This window comes from Musa acuminata, chromosome BXJ3-3, assembly GCF_036884655.1.
Source record: "Musa acuminata AAA Group cultivar baxijiao chromosome BXJ3-3, Cavendish_Baxijiao_AAA, whole genome shotgun sequence".
NCBI classification, from domain to species: domain Eukaryota; kingdom Viridiplantae; phylum Streptophyta; class Magnoliopsida; order Zingiberales; family Musaceae; genus Musa; species Musa acuminata.
In genome coordinates, this window is record NC_088351.1 from 33,460,297 (window position 1) to 33,473,944 (window position 13,648).

The following is a 13,648-nucleotide window of genomic DNA, read 5'->3' on the forward strand; positions in this document are numbered from 1 at the left end:
GCAGCAGTAGTTAAGATATGGCCTCGGGAGCAGCGTCCAGGTTCGCCTTCCTTCTAATAATGGAGGGTGAACGCCTCCCCTTAGCTTTATTAGTAGGACTAGTTTCTGCAAGCCAGTTTGCCAACACAATAGCACAGCCACCGTGTCTTCTTCTTCCTCAGGAGTCTGCCGAGTTCCTTCTTCGACTCTGTCCACCATGCACGGCCTCTCAGAGTCTGCAGCAAGTCAACTACCACTCTCCTTGTCGTCTCAGCATCTCCTGGCGCTTTCCCTTTTGTTCTGCGGAGGTTTGTGATTCCTCCACAGTCTTCTGCAGCTTATTGCTTTGATATGCTTTCAGGATTCCAATACTTCTCGCTGTCGTTTTGTGGCTTACGCACATTAATACGTAATGACCGAAGAAAGACTATGGCAAGAACACAATTAACGCGATCTTTGGGCATCGGTCTTCACTGAGCCGTTCATTGATCTCGTGATCCGTGCGGTCGCGGATCTTGAAGCACCCAAAGACGCCACGATTTAGTGGACGTAGTCGAGCCGCCGCGCACTTTCTCGCGCGACGGTTTAGGTTTGGCTCTGTTTACTTTCTTGGAGTAGAGACCGAAAAAGAGGCGATGGCTGCAGGGACGGCGGCGCTTCGAAAGCTGTGCGTGCTTGCTCGCTGCTCCTGCTTCTTCGTTCGATCGGAGACACTCGACGTTGGAGGAAGTGGCGGATTTGGGTAGGAAGCTTCGGGCAGGGATGGTTTTTTGGAAGGAGAAAGTTGTTCCAACTGCGATTCCCTGCGTCTTATTTTCAGTTTGTGGATTTCGAGGTGTGTTGGGACGAAAAATTGCATCTTTAGCCTATGTTTTTGTGAAAGTTTCGATCTTTCCGCCCAGTATTTGGTTGTGGCTTCGAATTGGAGTAGAGATCGAGTGGCAGAGGGCGAGAAAATGAACAGCCATGGAGAATTCCTATTCCCAGCTTCTGTGAACACCCATTGAAATTTTCTTTAATTAACTGAAAAAATGTTTGTTACGGATCAAAGATGAATATCTGGTAATCCTTTCTCGATTTGTATCTGTTGTATTCATTAGCCTTCTTATTTTTGTATCTGTGTTGTTATTGTTCTTGTTGGAAACTCTATATGGCTTGAAATCATTTGGAAGAGATTAGCATGTATTGTGTATAATACTAATGAACTAAGTAATGTCCGATGGAAATATACTGTCTGTTGATAAAGTTTCATGAAATAGGGAATTTTAACACTCTGAATGTTATTATTTTTTCTTCAATTTATCTGCCCCTTATTATTTCAATCTTTCTGAACCTTTCCAGCTTAAGTGTTAACACTATTTTTTGGGATATGACTTTCTTTGTTCTCGATTGATACGCTGATCTTTATGCTTTTGGTTTTGATAGGTTACGTTTTGCTGCAGATTTTGAGTTAGGAGGAGCGAGATTTTAAAGGCACATGAAGTTGAGTTATCAACTACACAAGTTCATCGAATCCATACTGTGCTGTGAAGAGCTTTAAACATGGTGAATGAGAGTTGTGGTTGCACTTGTATTAGAAGCATTGAGCTGAATGAGGGAGAAGATGTGTTCTTTGACTCACTTGATTACTTTTGTACCTCTTTTGATCCTGAATCATCTGGATCTTATCTGGTTCAGGAGTCAGATTTTGAGATTAGAAAGTTTCCCTATGAGTTTTGGATGAAAGAATTGCCAACTGTTAGTGTTCGCGAAAGAAGTAACAAATTTTTACGTGAAACAGGCTTTGATAAATTAATCTTATCCAAATTAGGATGCACAAAAGAACCAGGAGGAGTCAGACATAATGTTCCTTTAGAGCAGATAGACCTGGAAATGAATGTGGACTCTTTATTATCACCTGCTTATGGTGGAAATGATGATTCTACTTGTTCGCTAGGGGCTTTGGTTACAGAAAAGAACATTGTAGTCCAAAACCTTGGTCAAAATGGTTCCATTGGCATGCTTAATGAAGTTGATTCCAACAGAACGACGTCATGGCAAGAAATTGAGACTTATGTAGGGTCACAAGTTGTTCAACCATTCTTGGGGGAAGAAACTAGACCCAATGGAACGAGAAGAGATAGGACTCTCACTGAAGACAAAAAACTAAGCAGAAGATGGTGGAGAAGATTGACATCAAAGATGAGTGCTGGGGGCACATACATAAAATATGCTGTAACAGGAAATTCAGAATTTCCTAAGATGCTGATGAAAAAAGTAATTCATGAGAATAAGAACAACACAGAAATCACAGTCTTTTGCATGGTACAGGAAATTGTTGCTCATAAGAGTTTGATTAGGACCATGAAGTTCAGTCCATGTGGGACATATCTAGCTACTGGTGGTGAAGATTGTGTTGTTAGGATCTGGCGTTTTAGAGAAGTTGAAGCATCTCACAATTGTCTTGTTGCAGATGGTTCCTCTAGTTTGCATGACACGAAGTCCAAATTCAGAAGAAAGTGCTTTAGTTGTGCTTCTTTTGTTAGTCCAGATGAGATTCTTAAGTTAGAGAAAGTTCCACTGCATGAATATTTCGGGCATACCAGTGATATTTTGGACCTTTCATGGTCAAAGTCTGATGTAAGTTTTACTTTTACTTTCAGTTCTAATGCACCTGTTGTTTGTTTACTTTGCAGCATTCATGTCCTTTGGGCACAAATGATCACCTCTTCATTGTTTAATGACATAACTGTATTATTGTTTTGTTCTCAAACGTGCTAATTTTTTTTAAATAAAGCAATTTGAGTATATATTTGATGATACATGCTTAAATTGGTGACTCCAGTGTCTGCTTTCAGCATCAAAGGACAAAACTGTTCGAATGTGGAAAGTTGGTTGTGAAAGCTGCATTAAAGTTTTCCATCACAATGATTGTGGTACCCTCTGAAATTCTAGCCTCTCCATAATCTTAGACTTCTTTAAATAAATGAGTTGAATCTGAGATCTATCATCAATAGGTGTGCATTGTTATGTGTCGGTGTTGTTACAAAATGTGGCATATGCATAGAATGAGCAATTGCAATCTACAGAAGTTTTTTGATGCTGCAAGTTGATCTCTTTTTAAGTTTGGTTAATCTTTTATACTAAAATTTAGAGTTGCGGGGCCAAGTGACAACTGCATTTGAAATCTTTGGCCTCTTAACTTGATAGCTCATATATGAAGCTTTTAGGGCAGTGTTCCTAAAGCAAATGTTTTCTTATTTTCTTTGGATATCAGTGACCTGTATTCAGTTCAATCCTGTTGATGATCAATACTTCATCAGTGGCTCGATAGATGGAAAAGTGCGCATCTGGGGTATTGATGAGAATAGAGTTGTTGATTGGGCTGACACAAGGAATATTATCACAGCTATATCTTACCAAACAGATGGAAAGGTTCCCGTCCAATTTAGTTATTCCTCGCAACAATTTGATTATGGTTCGTTTAGTATCAAAATTTTGTCATCTTATCATCTGCACCTTCTTTGCTTGACAGGGATTTGTTGTTGGCACTCTTACAGGAAACTGTCGTTTCTATGTTTATACAGGTACTTTGCATTGCCCCAGCCATACATCCTGAACATGTCAAAAACTGTAACCTTGTTTAGTTCATCATGTCATTTGATCTAGTTGCTTATTGTAATAATTTAGAGTTGTGAGTTTGCAGTTTATCATGCTATCTTGTTACAGACAACAATCTGCAGTTGGAGAGAGAACTTTGTATACGGGGTAAAAAGAAGTTGATAGGCAAACAGATAACTGGTTTACAGGTAGGACACAAGCTGGGAGATAATTTTGCATAGTGTTTCCTATTACTAACCATAGTTATGATTCTTTGTTTTAATAGTTTTGCCCTGGAGATTCTAAGAAAGTCATGATCACATCAGTTCACTCTAAAGTTCGAATTTTTGATGGATTTGACATTGTCCAGAAGTTTGGAGGTGAAACATGTTTTTCCTTCATCATTGATATCATGATATTTTCGCTTTTTGAAATTTGTTTAGCATTATCTAAAATTAATGACTGCAATATATATCTCATTTTGCCGTGGCAAGCTTCTTGGGGGATTTCTCTTTCTTCTCTGGTAAATCGAGTGCCATTCGGAAGATGGCTTTTAATTGATGGCTAACTGATTCATAGTGAAATAAATTTATATTGTGGTTTTAGTTGTTTTGCCATGATGTTGATCCTTTCAGGTGAAACAAAAATTAGTCATGTTCTTCACTGATCTATAACACCCAGCACAAAATTACTGTTCCATTAATCATTTGATTCCTGGTAGCTTTATTGTATATTATTCTACTATGAGATCGTTACTGAAAGAAATTTAAAATATACATAGTGCATATACATGACTCAGATTACTGCATAATGAGGGCGCTCCAAATTTTGGATATGGAACTAAGAAAAAAGCATAAATGTGCCTACAATGTAAGTAGATGGCTTATCTTGTTTCCAAGCTATTGGAATAGAATTTCTTGAGAAGGCTCTTTTCCTCACTCTCTTCTCCAAGAAAGAAAAAACCAGAAATAGAGGGTTAAGTGGTGAAAGTCAAAATAATTGATTCAGAAACACTTTTTTTTTTCCTAATAATTTGTAGAATATGGGCCAATATTTAAGTCCTAGTGGTTAGATGAATTATCTTTTGATTATGCCCTTATGTATTTAAATTGATTAAATTTATATCCTTTGAGAAGCTTCAAATTTGGAATTATGTTTGACTTTTCTATTAATTAACATGATCTAACTAACTCATGGGAATCTCACTGGTAGACACTGATACTAATATAGCTTGTTGTAAATCAGTGAAAAGTGCAAATCACAACAGCTAATGTAGACTGTCATTTGTCGATCATTATTATCAAATTGTTATGATTACTGAAGACAATTTTCACATGATTTTTTTATTAGATTTTTTAACCCCTTACCAGTATTGCTAGTGCATGGTAAAAATATATTTGTGCTACCAAAATTAGCCATCATATTGTATTTTATTCTTCTCTTCCATGAAGTTAATTATCTTGATGTAATAATGCAGGTTCCTGGAAATCAAAGAGTTATGTGGCTGCATCATTTACATCTGATGCAAGATACATTGTTTCCATTGATGAAAACTCCAATATCTGCATCAGGGACTACAGTAGCTCAGCCATTCCATTGTCAAAGGGTGTGAAGTCAATATATCCTTGTGAAGGTTTCTTTCCTGAAGGAGTGACAGTTGCAGTACCATGGCCTGGCATTGAAACAAGAGGGGCATATTCATACAACACTAGCATACATTCTTCTGCCCCATTTGAACATTTTCCAAAGTCAGTCAGTCAGTGCCAGCACCAAGATTTCTTTTCTCTTGGTTCCTGTTTCTCTGCTGGTGGTACTTCAAGAGCTTCAGCGACGTGGCCAGAGGAGAAACTTCCTGTAATTCCCGTACCTTCTAAACGAGTTGATCACAACCATATGCATCACCTTTGTCAGCGATATCAAGAATCCGAGTCTCTTGTAGCCACATCACGTTTGCTTATTGTAACTGGAAGCTGCAGCGGCATGATCAGGTTGTTCAATTATAGCAGGTTACCTATTAGATTCTGCTTATAAGATTCATCTACTCTCTCTGGAACATGAAAGCTCGTGTTTCTTGTGGTTGGCATGGTTATTTGACCCATATTTGGGTATTCTTCTTCCCGATGCAAGGCAGTTGGGTTCTTTTTCATGTCAGCCATCTTCCAAAATCATCGGTGTTTCGGATCAAGGTCAGATAGGAAGCTTCTATTTGTGCTCGACGAAAATGGGGATTCTCATCAATCTTTTTTGCAGAGGAAAAGGAGGAAAGGAATCAACTCAGTAGTCAAGCAATACCAAACAGGTCTTTTTGCATTGCATCTTTTCCTTTGTCATCAGGGATGTTTTGAGACACCAGTAGCCTTTTAGTTTTTCAGCTGGATCAGTTCTTTAACCTCATCATATGCCAATCCGGCTTATTAATCATACTGTAAGGCTACAAAATGTTGGTTAACACAGTTTTTGCAAGACAATTTTAGGTTTTTATCATAGAACATCCGAATGTTTCGTCTTCCACTGTGATACCAGCAGGCATCTCTGGTTGCAATCATCAAGGGACCATTTTGTGCTGCAATGACCCTGTACTAGCAAACAATATATTTCTGTAATCCTTTGACCCTCCTTAGATTTTGTGTTGACTAAAGTTGCTCTTTCTCATGATCATTTAATTTATTTATCATTTTCTCTAATCAGTTTCCATTGAAGCGTTTTCATGTTGAACTTTAAAACTATAAGTAATATAATAGAGAGTGTTTATTTTATGGGATTTGTGGGTTTAATCATTAATGGGGGGGAGAAGAATTTGGATACCATCTAATACCGAACTGACAGCTCAGCTTGGAATGGCGATTGCTGTTGAGGATACCATCTAATAATGAACTGCCAGCTCGGATTACTGTTGAGGACAGTGCGGCGGCGGATCCGGTCGGACATCAAGACACGTGGATTTGGATGGACGCAGGATTTGCTGTTGAGCTCTTCACTCATGTTTTGCGCTTCTTCACGTCGATTTAAGTCAGTGGTTCCGCGACATGCAAATATTTATGGTACGTGTCGCACATGCACTGGTTTTCTTTGCAATTCGCTGTTTTCGTTGACCAGCCGATGTGCACAGGTCAAGTGGAGGCCGTTGAGGCGTCTCAGGCCGTCAACCCATCGGTCCACACGATTTTAACTGTCATATATTTATGACGACTAGTTTTAATGGGTTCTAATTTTGAATGATATTAATATACTTACCTTCAATAAGCATATAAAAAACGTGTAAAATCTTACCTCATCAATAATAATATTAATCATTTACTAGAAAAAAATATTAAATCACCAACAAAATGATCCAAATTAAAGACAGTAAAGTATATAGCCTGTAATATGAAAAAAGCAGAAGCACAATGAACAATAATGATTTCATCATAAATCATGAGCACTCTCTCCCCACCAGCTTTGTCATCATCAGGCAAGCAGTGACTCATCATGAACAATTGGTCCACTCGGTGCTGTCACTGTTAGTCTTACAGCTTCCACGCCTTCTGTTCCCAAATGGCAACTAATCAGATGATTTATATCCTTCCCAATCTCCAAGCAACTTCTCGTAATCTTGATTTGAAGTGGATGGTCGACAGGGGGTTTCTCGTGATTCGCGACGGCTTAAATTGATTCGATCAACGTGAAAAAGGAAAACAAGTACAATAATTACTGTTGGAAGGGGAAATGGAATGCCGAAAAGAAAGATTTTTATGGTAAAAATAGCAGCTTCTCCGTCTCCTCTGGTTGTTTCCTGTTTGGACCAAATCTAAATGTGGTATGCTCCATGAATGCCTTCCTACCTTCTCTGATCTCAGGACCCGAGTTTCAGCCTGTGTGGAGGGATTAGGTACTGAATGAATGCGCTACGATTCTCTGGGGGAGAAAAAGATCGGATTTTGATGTGGTTTTAGGCCTGGGAACCCAACGAAAACCTCGACTTTTGCTGCCAGGATTGGGGTTCTTTTGGCTTTGGAGACGTGGGTGATGCCTTCTGCCCCTCTTTTTGATGGTGTCAAAGCGAAAGAGATTAGGGAAATCCGAATTGGTCGGCTTCAATGGGTCTAAAGCATTTGTAAGAGCGGAGATCAGGACCTGTGAGTGATCTTTTCTCCCAATTTTATTCGTTGTTTTGGATGCGTTCCTTCTTATGCTGTCGTTTGGGATTATGGTTTTCGCTTCGATCTCCGCTCGGAACGCATAGCATGGCGTGGAAATGTTGGTTAAAGATCGCACTTTTATGCTTTGTCTCCCTCGTTTCGGTGGTGTTGGGCACCACGGACTCCGGAGATTACGCCGTTCTTGATGAATTCCGGAGAGGGTTGTCCAACCCGGAGCTGCTCAGATGGCCTACCAACAACAAAGATCCCTGCGGCCCTCCTCAATGGCCTCACATCTTCTGCTCCGGCTCTCGGATCACTCAGATTCAGGTCCAGGAGTTGGGATTGAGCGGGCCTCTGCCGCACGACTTCAACAAGCTCGCCATGCTCAGCAATATTGGTCTTCAGAGGAACAAATTCACCGGAAATCTGCCATCTTTCAATGGTCTGTCCAATCTCCAGTATGCCTATCTTGGCGGCAATCAGTTCGACACCATTCCGACGGATTTCTTCGTCGGCCTCAGTAGTTTGCAGGTTCTAACTTTGGAGAATAACCCTCTGAATCAGAGTACCGGATGGACCTTGCCCCCGGACTTGGCGCATTCAGCGCAGTTGATGAATCTGTCACTATCTCATTGTAATCTCGTTGGCCCGCTGCCAGAATTTCTGGGAAGCATGAAGTCTTTGACTGTTCTAAAGCTGTCCTACAACAATCTCATCGGGGGGATTCCTGTGAGTTACTCAGGTTTGCCGTTGCAGATTCTATGGCTGAACAATCAGGAAGGTCCAGGGTTGACGGGGTCGATCGAGATCATTACTAACATGACATTGTTGAATGACGTTTGGCTTCATGAAAACCAGTTCTCAGGGCTGATCCCCGATTCGATCAGTGCCTTGAGTTTGTTGACACGGCTGTGGCTCAACAACAACCGGCTCGTCGGTCCTGTTCCTGAGAGTTTGATTAACATGTCACAGCTTCAGTCGTTGCAATTAGATGATAATATGCTCGTGGGGACAGTTCCAAAATTGAGCATCAGTAACTTCACCTATGCTGGTAATTCGTTTTGCCAAAATACTCCGGGAGTGCCTTGCTCAGCAGAAGTCACTGCACTTTTGGATTTCCTTAAAGACGTGAACTATCCAACAAGGCTCTCAGATTCTTGGTTTGGCAATGATCCTTGCACTAGTTCATGGCTTGGTATTTCCTGCTCAAACAACAACGTTTCTGTTATAAATCTGCCGAACTATCAATTAAATGGCACGATCAGCGAATCTCTGGGTGCGTTGGATTCTCTCGTGTATGTGTTGCTTGGTGGTAACAATCTTGCTGGCCCAATTCCTGATAACATGTCGAGCTTGAAATCTTTAAAAATGTTGAACCTTTCTTTCAATAATATCTCACCTCCTGTTCCACGATTTCCTACTAGTGTGAAAGTCCTACTTGATGGGAATAAGTTGTTGCAGAATTCTCCTTCACCGGGATCCCCTCCTGGTGTTGGCCTTCCTGGTGTTAGTCCCCCATCAACTGACTCACCTACCCCTCCTAACCAACCATCCTCTTCAGGTAATGGCACAAAAAGTTCCAGGAAGCTAAATATTCTGGTTATTGTAGTTCCAACCGTAGTTGGAGCTTCAGTTGTGTTCGTTGCTATTCTACTTTTGTTCTTCTGCTGGAAGAGTAAAACTAATGTATTTGTGGCACCAAACTCCACCACAACGCAACCTAGCAAGGCCACCAATCAAGACAATCCACATAAACAGGTGGCTAAAAATGTTGTCAATAGCAGCACATCTACCAGTGGATTCCAGAGCATAGCGAGCAGCGGTACAGGTAGTACACATGCCATAGATTCAGGCAACTTGACGATACCAGTCCAAGTTCTTCGAAGTGCTACAGGAAACTTTGCCCTTGATAATGTGCTTGGTCGGGGTGGATTTGGTGTGGTATACAAAGGAGAGTTGCATGATGGGACGATGATAGCAGTTAAGAGAATGGAGTCTTCTGTTCTAAGTAACAAAGCTTTAGATGAGTTCCATTCTGAGATTGCAGTGCTTTCAAAGGTCCGACACCGTAATTTGGTATCTATTCTGGGTTATTCTGCAGAAGACAACGAGAGACTTTTAGTATATGCGTATATGCAACAGGGAGCTTTGAGCAAGCATCTATTCCAATGGAAGCAGCTGGAGTTGGAGCCTTTGTCTTGGAAGAAGAGGCTAAACATTGCATTGGATGTTGCCCGTGGACTGGAGTACCTCCATAATTTGGCTCACCAGTCCTTCATTCACAGAGACCTCAAGTCCTCAAATATACTACTAGGAGATGATTACCGGGCAAAAATTTCAGATTTTGGACTGGTAAAACTTGCACCAGATGGGAAACAATCTGTTGTAACTAGACTTGCTGGGACATTTGGATACTTGGCTCCAGAATATGCTGGTAAATGCTAGAACTTTTGGATCTTATCCTGAGATTAGCTTATGATAATTTTCCTTTTTGTATGCAAACTTATGATGATAAATATCTTGTTTCCAGTAAATCATGACAGTTCCTTTGTCTTGAATGCTTAATTGAATTTCAGTGATATGCTTATATGGCCTCTGCAACGTCAATTTGTTTGGTTGCTGCAATCAACATGTCATACATTAAACTAACTTAACAGATCTTGTTCCTTAATTAGAAATTGGTTTATTATGTCTGCCTTAAATGATGATATTTGTTAAGGATGATGGAGAAAGGATGTAGGTAACATCTTCTAAAATGTGCTAAAAGAATCATTATGTTCTCTAGATCATTTAGCTTGATGTTCTTATAACATTTTGCTTGATGTTGCTTTTTCCTAATTGTGCTACCCATGCTTTGATGTTTTCTCTATCATTTTATCTTATGAGCAATCTAATTAGATCTCTTGTTTTATCAATTTCAATATTGTACTGGGAATTGAATATCTAATTAATCTTATCTTATGAGATATCTAATTTGATCTTTTATTTTATCAATTTCAATATTTTGCATGGGAATAGAATATGTCTTATTAATTTTTGTCCACCAAATGTTTCTATTATTTGTTTGAATTAAATTAATAAAAAGCAACAGTAGTTATCAAAATCATGATGCTTTCAAAGATTTACTTAATGGCTTTCAAGCCTCTTAATTCATCATTTCCTTCTTTTTGCACTCATTCTTGCATGTATTTGTTTCCTTTGTTTCAGAAATTACAGTACATACAAATTGCATTTACCTATTCTAGCTTTCCTTGCAACAAATTATTTTTCAGAAAAATCCATTGAATATAATACTTAACTTAAACTTTAGACATGTAATTATTTCATCAAAGTATTCATCGACATTCCCTTTATTCAACAACTGCATGCATTGATCCAAATATTCTACTGTGATTTAATCAGTGACTGGAAAAATTACAACTAAAGTCGACGTCTTCAGTTTCGGAGTTGTGCTTATGGAGCTATTGACTGGTATGATGGCACTGGATGAGGAACGACCTGAAGAAAGCCATTACCTGGCATCCTGGTTCTGCCACATGAAAACCGACAAGGAGAAGCTAAGGAGCATCATTGATCCATCTATTGCTATCACAGATGAGACCTTTGAAGGTGTTCCTGTTATTGCAGACCTAGCAGCCCACTGTGCGGCACGAGAGCCTCACCAGCGGCCTGAGATGGGGCATGCAGTAAATGTACTTGCTTCACTTGTCGAGAAATGGATGCCCATAAATGATGACCAGGAAGAATATTTAGGTATCGATTTCCATCAACCCCTTCTTCAGATGGTAAAGGGATGGCAAGCTGCTGATGGCACTACAGATGTATGTTCGGCGAGCCTCAATGACAGTAAAGGAAGCATCCCAGCCAGGCCTGCTGGATTTGCAGAGTCATTCAAGTCTTCAGATGGCCGGTGAACAAACCTAGCATGTCGCTCACTCACTTGCTCGTGTCTACTTCTTACAGTAAATCTTCTTAAACTTAGTATCCCCCACCCCGGCCTGTGGTATTTGCATCTTCCACATCTGCTGATGGCTGGCGAATAAACTCAGTGTCTCATTTGCTTGCTCTTGTTCCAAATTACTTTAGCAGATAGGTTTTGTCATTGTTCTGTTTGGTTTTGTCATAGTCCAATTGTCTTCTTTGAACATGGTGTAGATACAAAAGAGAAAATGAACTTCTTTGTGGTACCTTGTATCAATCTGCAAGCATTTTAGATCTGTGATGCTCCAACTCCACAATACATTGAAATCATTCAAACCTCTCACATGCCAACTCTTAATCTGGCTGTGTCGCTTCTGTTCTTCATCTGATGTCTGTACATCCACACAAAGCAACTGCATGAGAATCACATTACAGCTCAAGTAGGATCATGCTGTTCTGCTGCAACCAGGTTTGATGGATTCAAGATCCATCATTAGAAATGGATCATGTCAAAGGTAAAAAGAAAAATCGAACTTGTTCAAGGTTAGATCTGCATTGCTGGGTCCAACATGTACATGGGGATCATTCTTGTCATGCTGAACAAGGCATGTTCTTGTCAGATTCTCTAACAGAGGAGGCCATGATTGTTGACCAACAACAACCTGTCAAACATAGAATTGTCAAGGTGGAAGGACCCAAATGGGCTTTCATGTGTCAGACAATGATTTAGGTGGAGTAGATTGTGTTGAATGCAGTGTGACTTCTCATGATCTGGGCAAAGAAGAAATGCCAGTGGCACCAGAAAAAGGCACATCCTTAAGCTTTTTTCCTTGAGCCAACACTGCTCTATGAAGACCAATTAGTTTTTTGGAGGATCGCAGACACAACAAAGAATCAAACTGTGCTTGTGAATCTGAACTAATCTTTTATTTTGTTTTTAATGAATGATCATTGAAACAATAGTTAGTGTTTTGGAAGATTGCAGACTGAATGAGGATGCACAGATCTGACAATCTCTCTCATCATAGATTACTTTGTGCTAAGGTAAACAATGATGATGGAATTTGATACCAGAATTTATTATCAATTATTAGACTATTTGATATCTTCAAATCAAAATCAAATCATTAATCTATGATAAGTGGATATGGTACATCACTATCACATGAATATCTTATGTGTAAGACTTTAAACTCTTATTTTATCGAAAAGTGTGTTTCGTATATTATCATCAAACTAATCTTTTAGATATAAAATTTATCAAATTATATTTTTAACTATTGATCTTTAATAAGGATACATCACTATGTGATCATATTTTGACAAAAAAACCAAGGAAAACTCAAGGTCTTGTCAACACATTCTGTAAAAGACTTCTTGCATGTAACCAAAGATATGACTCACTTATGCTGAATCAAATTGTTTTGGATTGTCTTCTTTCACATCTATGAAATATGAAATGTTGCATTCAAATCAACAGTGATAATGATACCAAGGGAAAAAGGTAGAAGATATAGTAACTCTACATCTATGTATACCATGTTCAATATTTGGATAAGTTGAAATTATCTTAGACCAATATTTGATGTTACTGATCTTGATTGTAGAAGCTAAAAGATTGATTTGGAGTTGATAGGAGGGAGACTAGGGATCATATCATGCCTCTTTGCAGGGATTTTTTCTTGAGATCCTACCAACAAAATATTGGTAAGATAAGGGTAAGAAGTAGATGGGTTCAGGTTAGATGGAAATGAGATGAAAAGGGTATATTAGATTGATCTAAAACTCTCAAATTCATTTAGCAAGGGATAATGATTTAAAATCTCATTCGATATATTTTCAAATATATGAGCTAACTTAGCTATAAAAATTAGCTATTGATAGCAAAATATTGAGACCATCATTTGTTTAAAAAAAAAAAAAAAAACTTAAATTGATTCGCCGTACTACTATCGGGACATATATTCTTAACTCTGATTTCTTAACTTATATTTGGCGCAAATAATTAGTAGGTTGAGTTAGACTACAACAAGCCGAGATGAGCTCGA

At 39.1% G+C, this 13,648-nt stretch overlaps 2 protein-coding genes across 8 annotated transcripts; both read left to right on the forward strand.

The window, feature by feature from the left end:
• On the forward strand, window positions 1-6,178 carry LOC135585534 (uncharacterized). Of its 6 annotated transcripts, none has more exons than XM_065144128.1 (8): window positions 1-287; window positions 1,405-2,598; window positions 2,804-2,894; window positions 3,236-3,393; window positions 3,494-3,545; window positions 3,688-3,767; window positions 3,845-3,938; window positions 5,036-6,178. In XM_065144128.1, exons 2-8 carry the CDS (start codon window positions 1,522-1,524, stop codon window positions 5,587-5,589), a joined length of 2,106 nt encoding a protein of 701 aa, XP_065000200.1. In that variant the 5' UTR covers window positions 1-287; window positions 1,405-1,521; the 3' UTR covers window positions 5,590-6,178. The 6 variants fall into 6 exon arrangements, with proteins under 6 accessions (XP_065000200.1, XP_065000201.1, XP_065000196.1 ...); XM_065144129.1 differs by having other exon boundaries at window positions 1,422-2,598; XM_065144124.1 differs by lacking the exon at window positions 1-287 and adding an exon at window positions 308-1,041.
• Window positions 6,179-7,319: 1,141 nt separating this feature from the next.
• Window positions 7,320-11,940, forward strand: LOC103979094 (receptor protein kinase TMK1-like). 2 transcript variants are annotated; one of them, XM_009395121.3, is made up of 3 exons: window positions 7,320-7,673; window positions 7,781-10,113; window positions 11,082-11,940. In XM_009395121.3, exons 2-3 carry the CDS (start codon window positions 7,782-7,784, stop codon window positions 11,591-11,593), a joined length of 2,844 nt encoding a protein of 947 aa, XP_009393396.2. In that variant the 5' UTR covers window positions 7,320-7,673; window position 7,781; the 3' UTR covers window positions 11,594-11,940. The 2 variants fall into 2 exon arrangements, with proteins under 2 accessions (XP_009393396.2, XP_018678377.2); XM_018822832.2 differs by having other exon boundaries at window positions 7,320-10,113.
• Window positions 11,941-13,648: the final 1,708 nt, after the last annotated feature.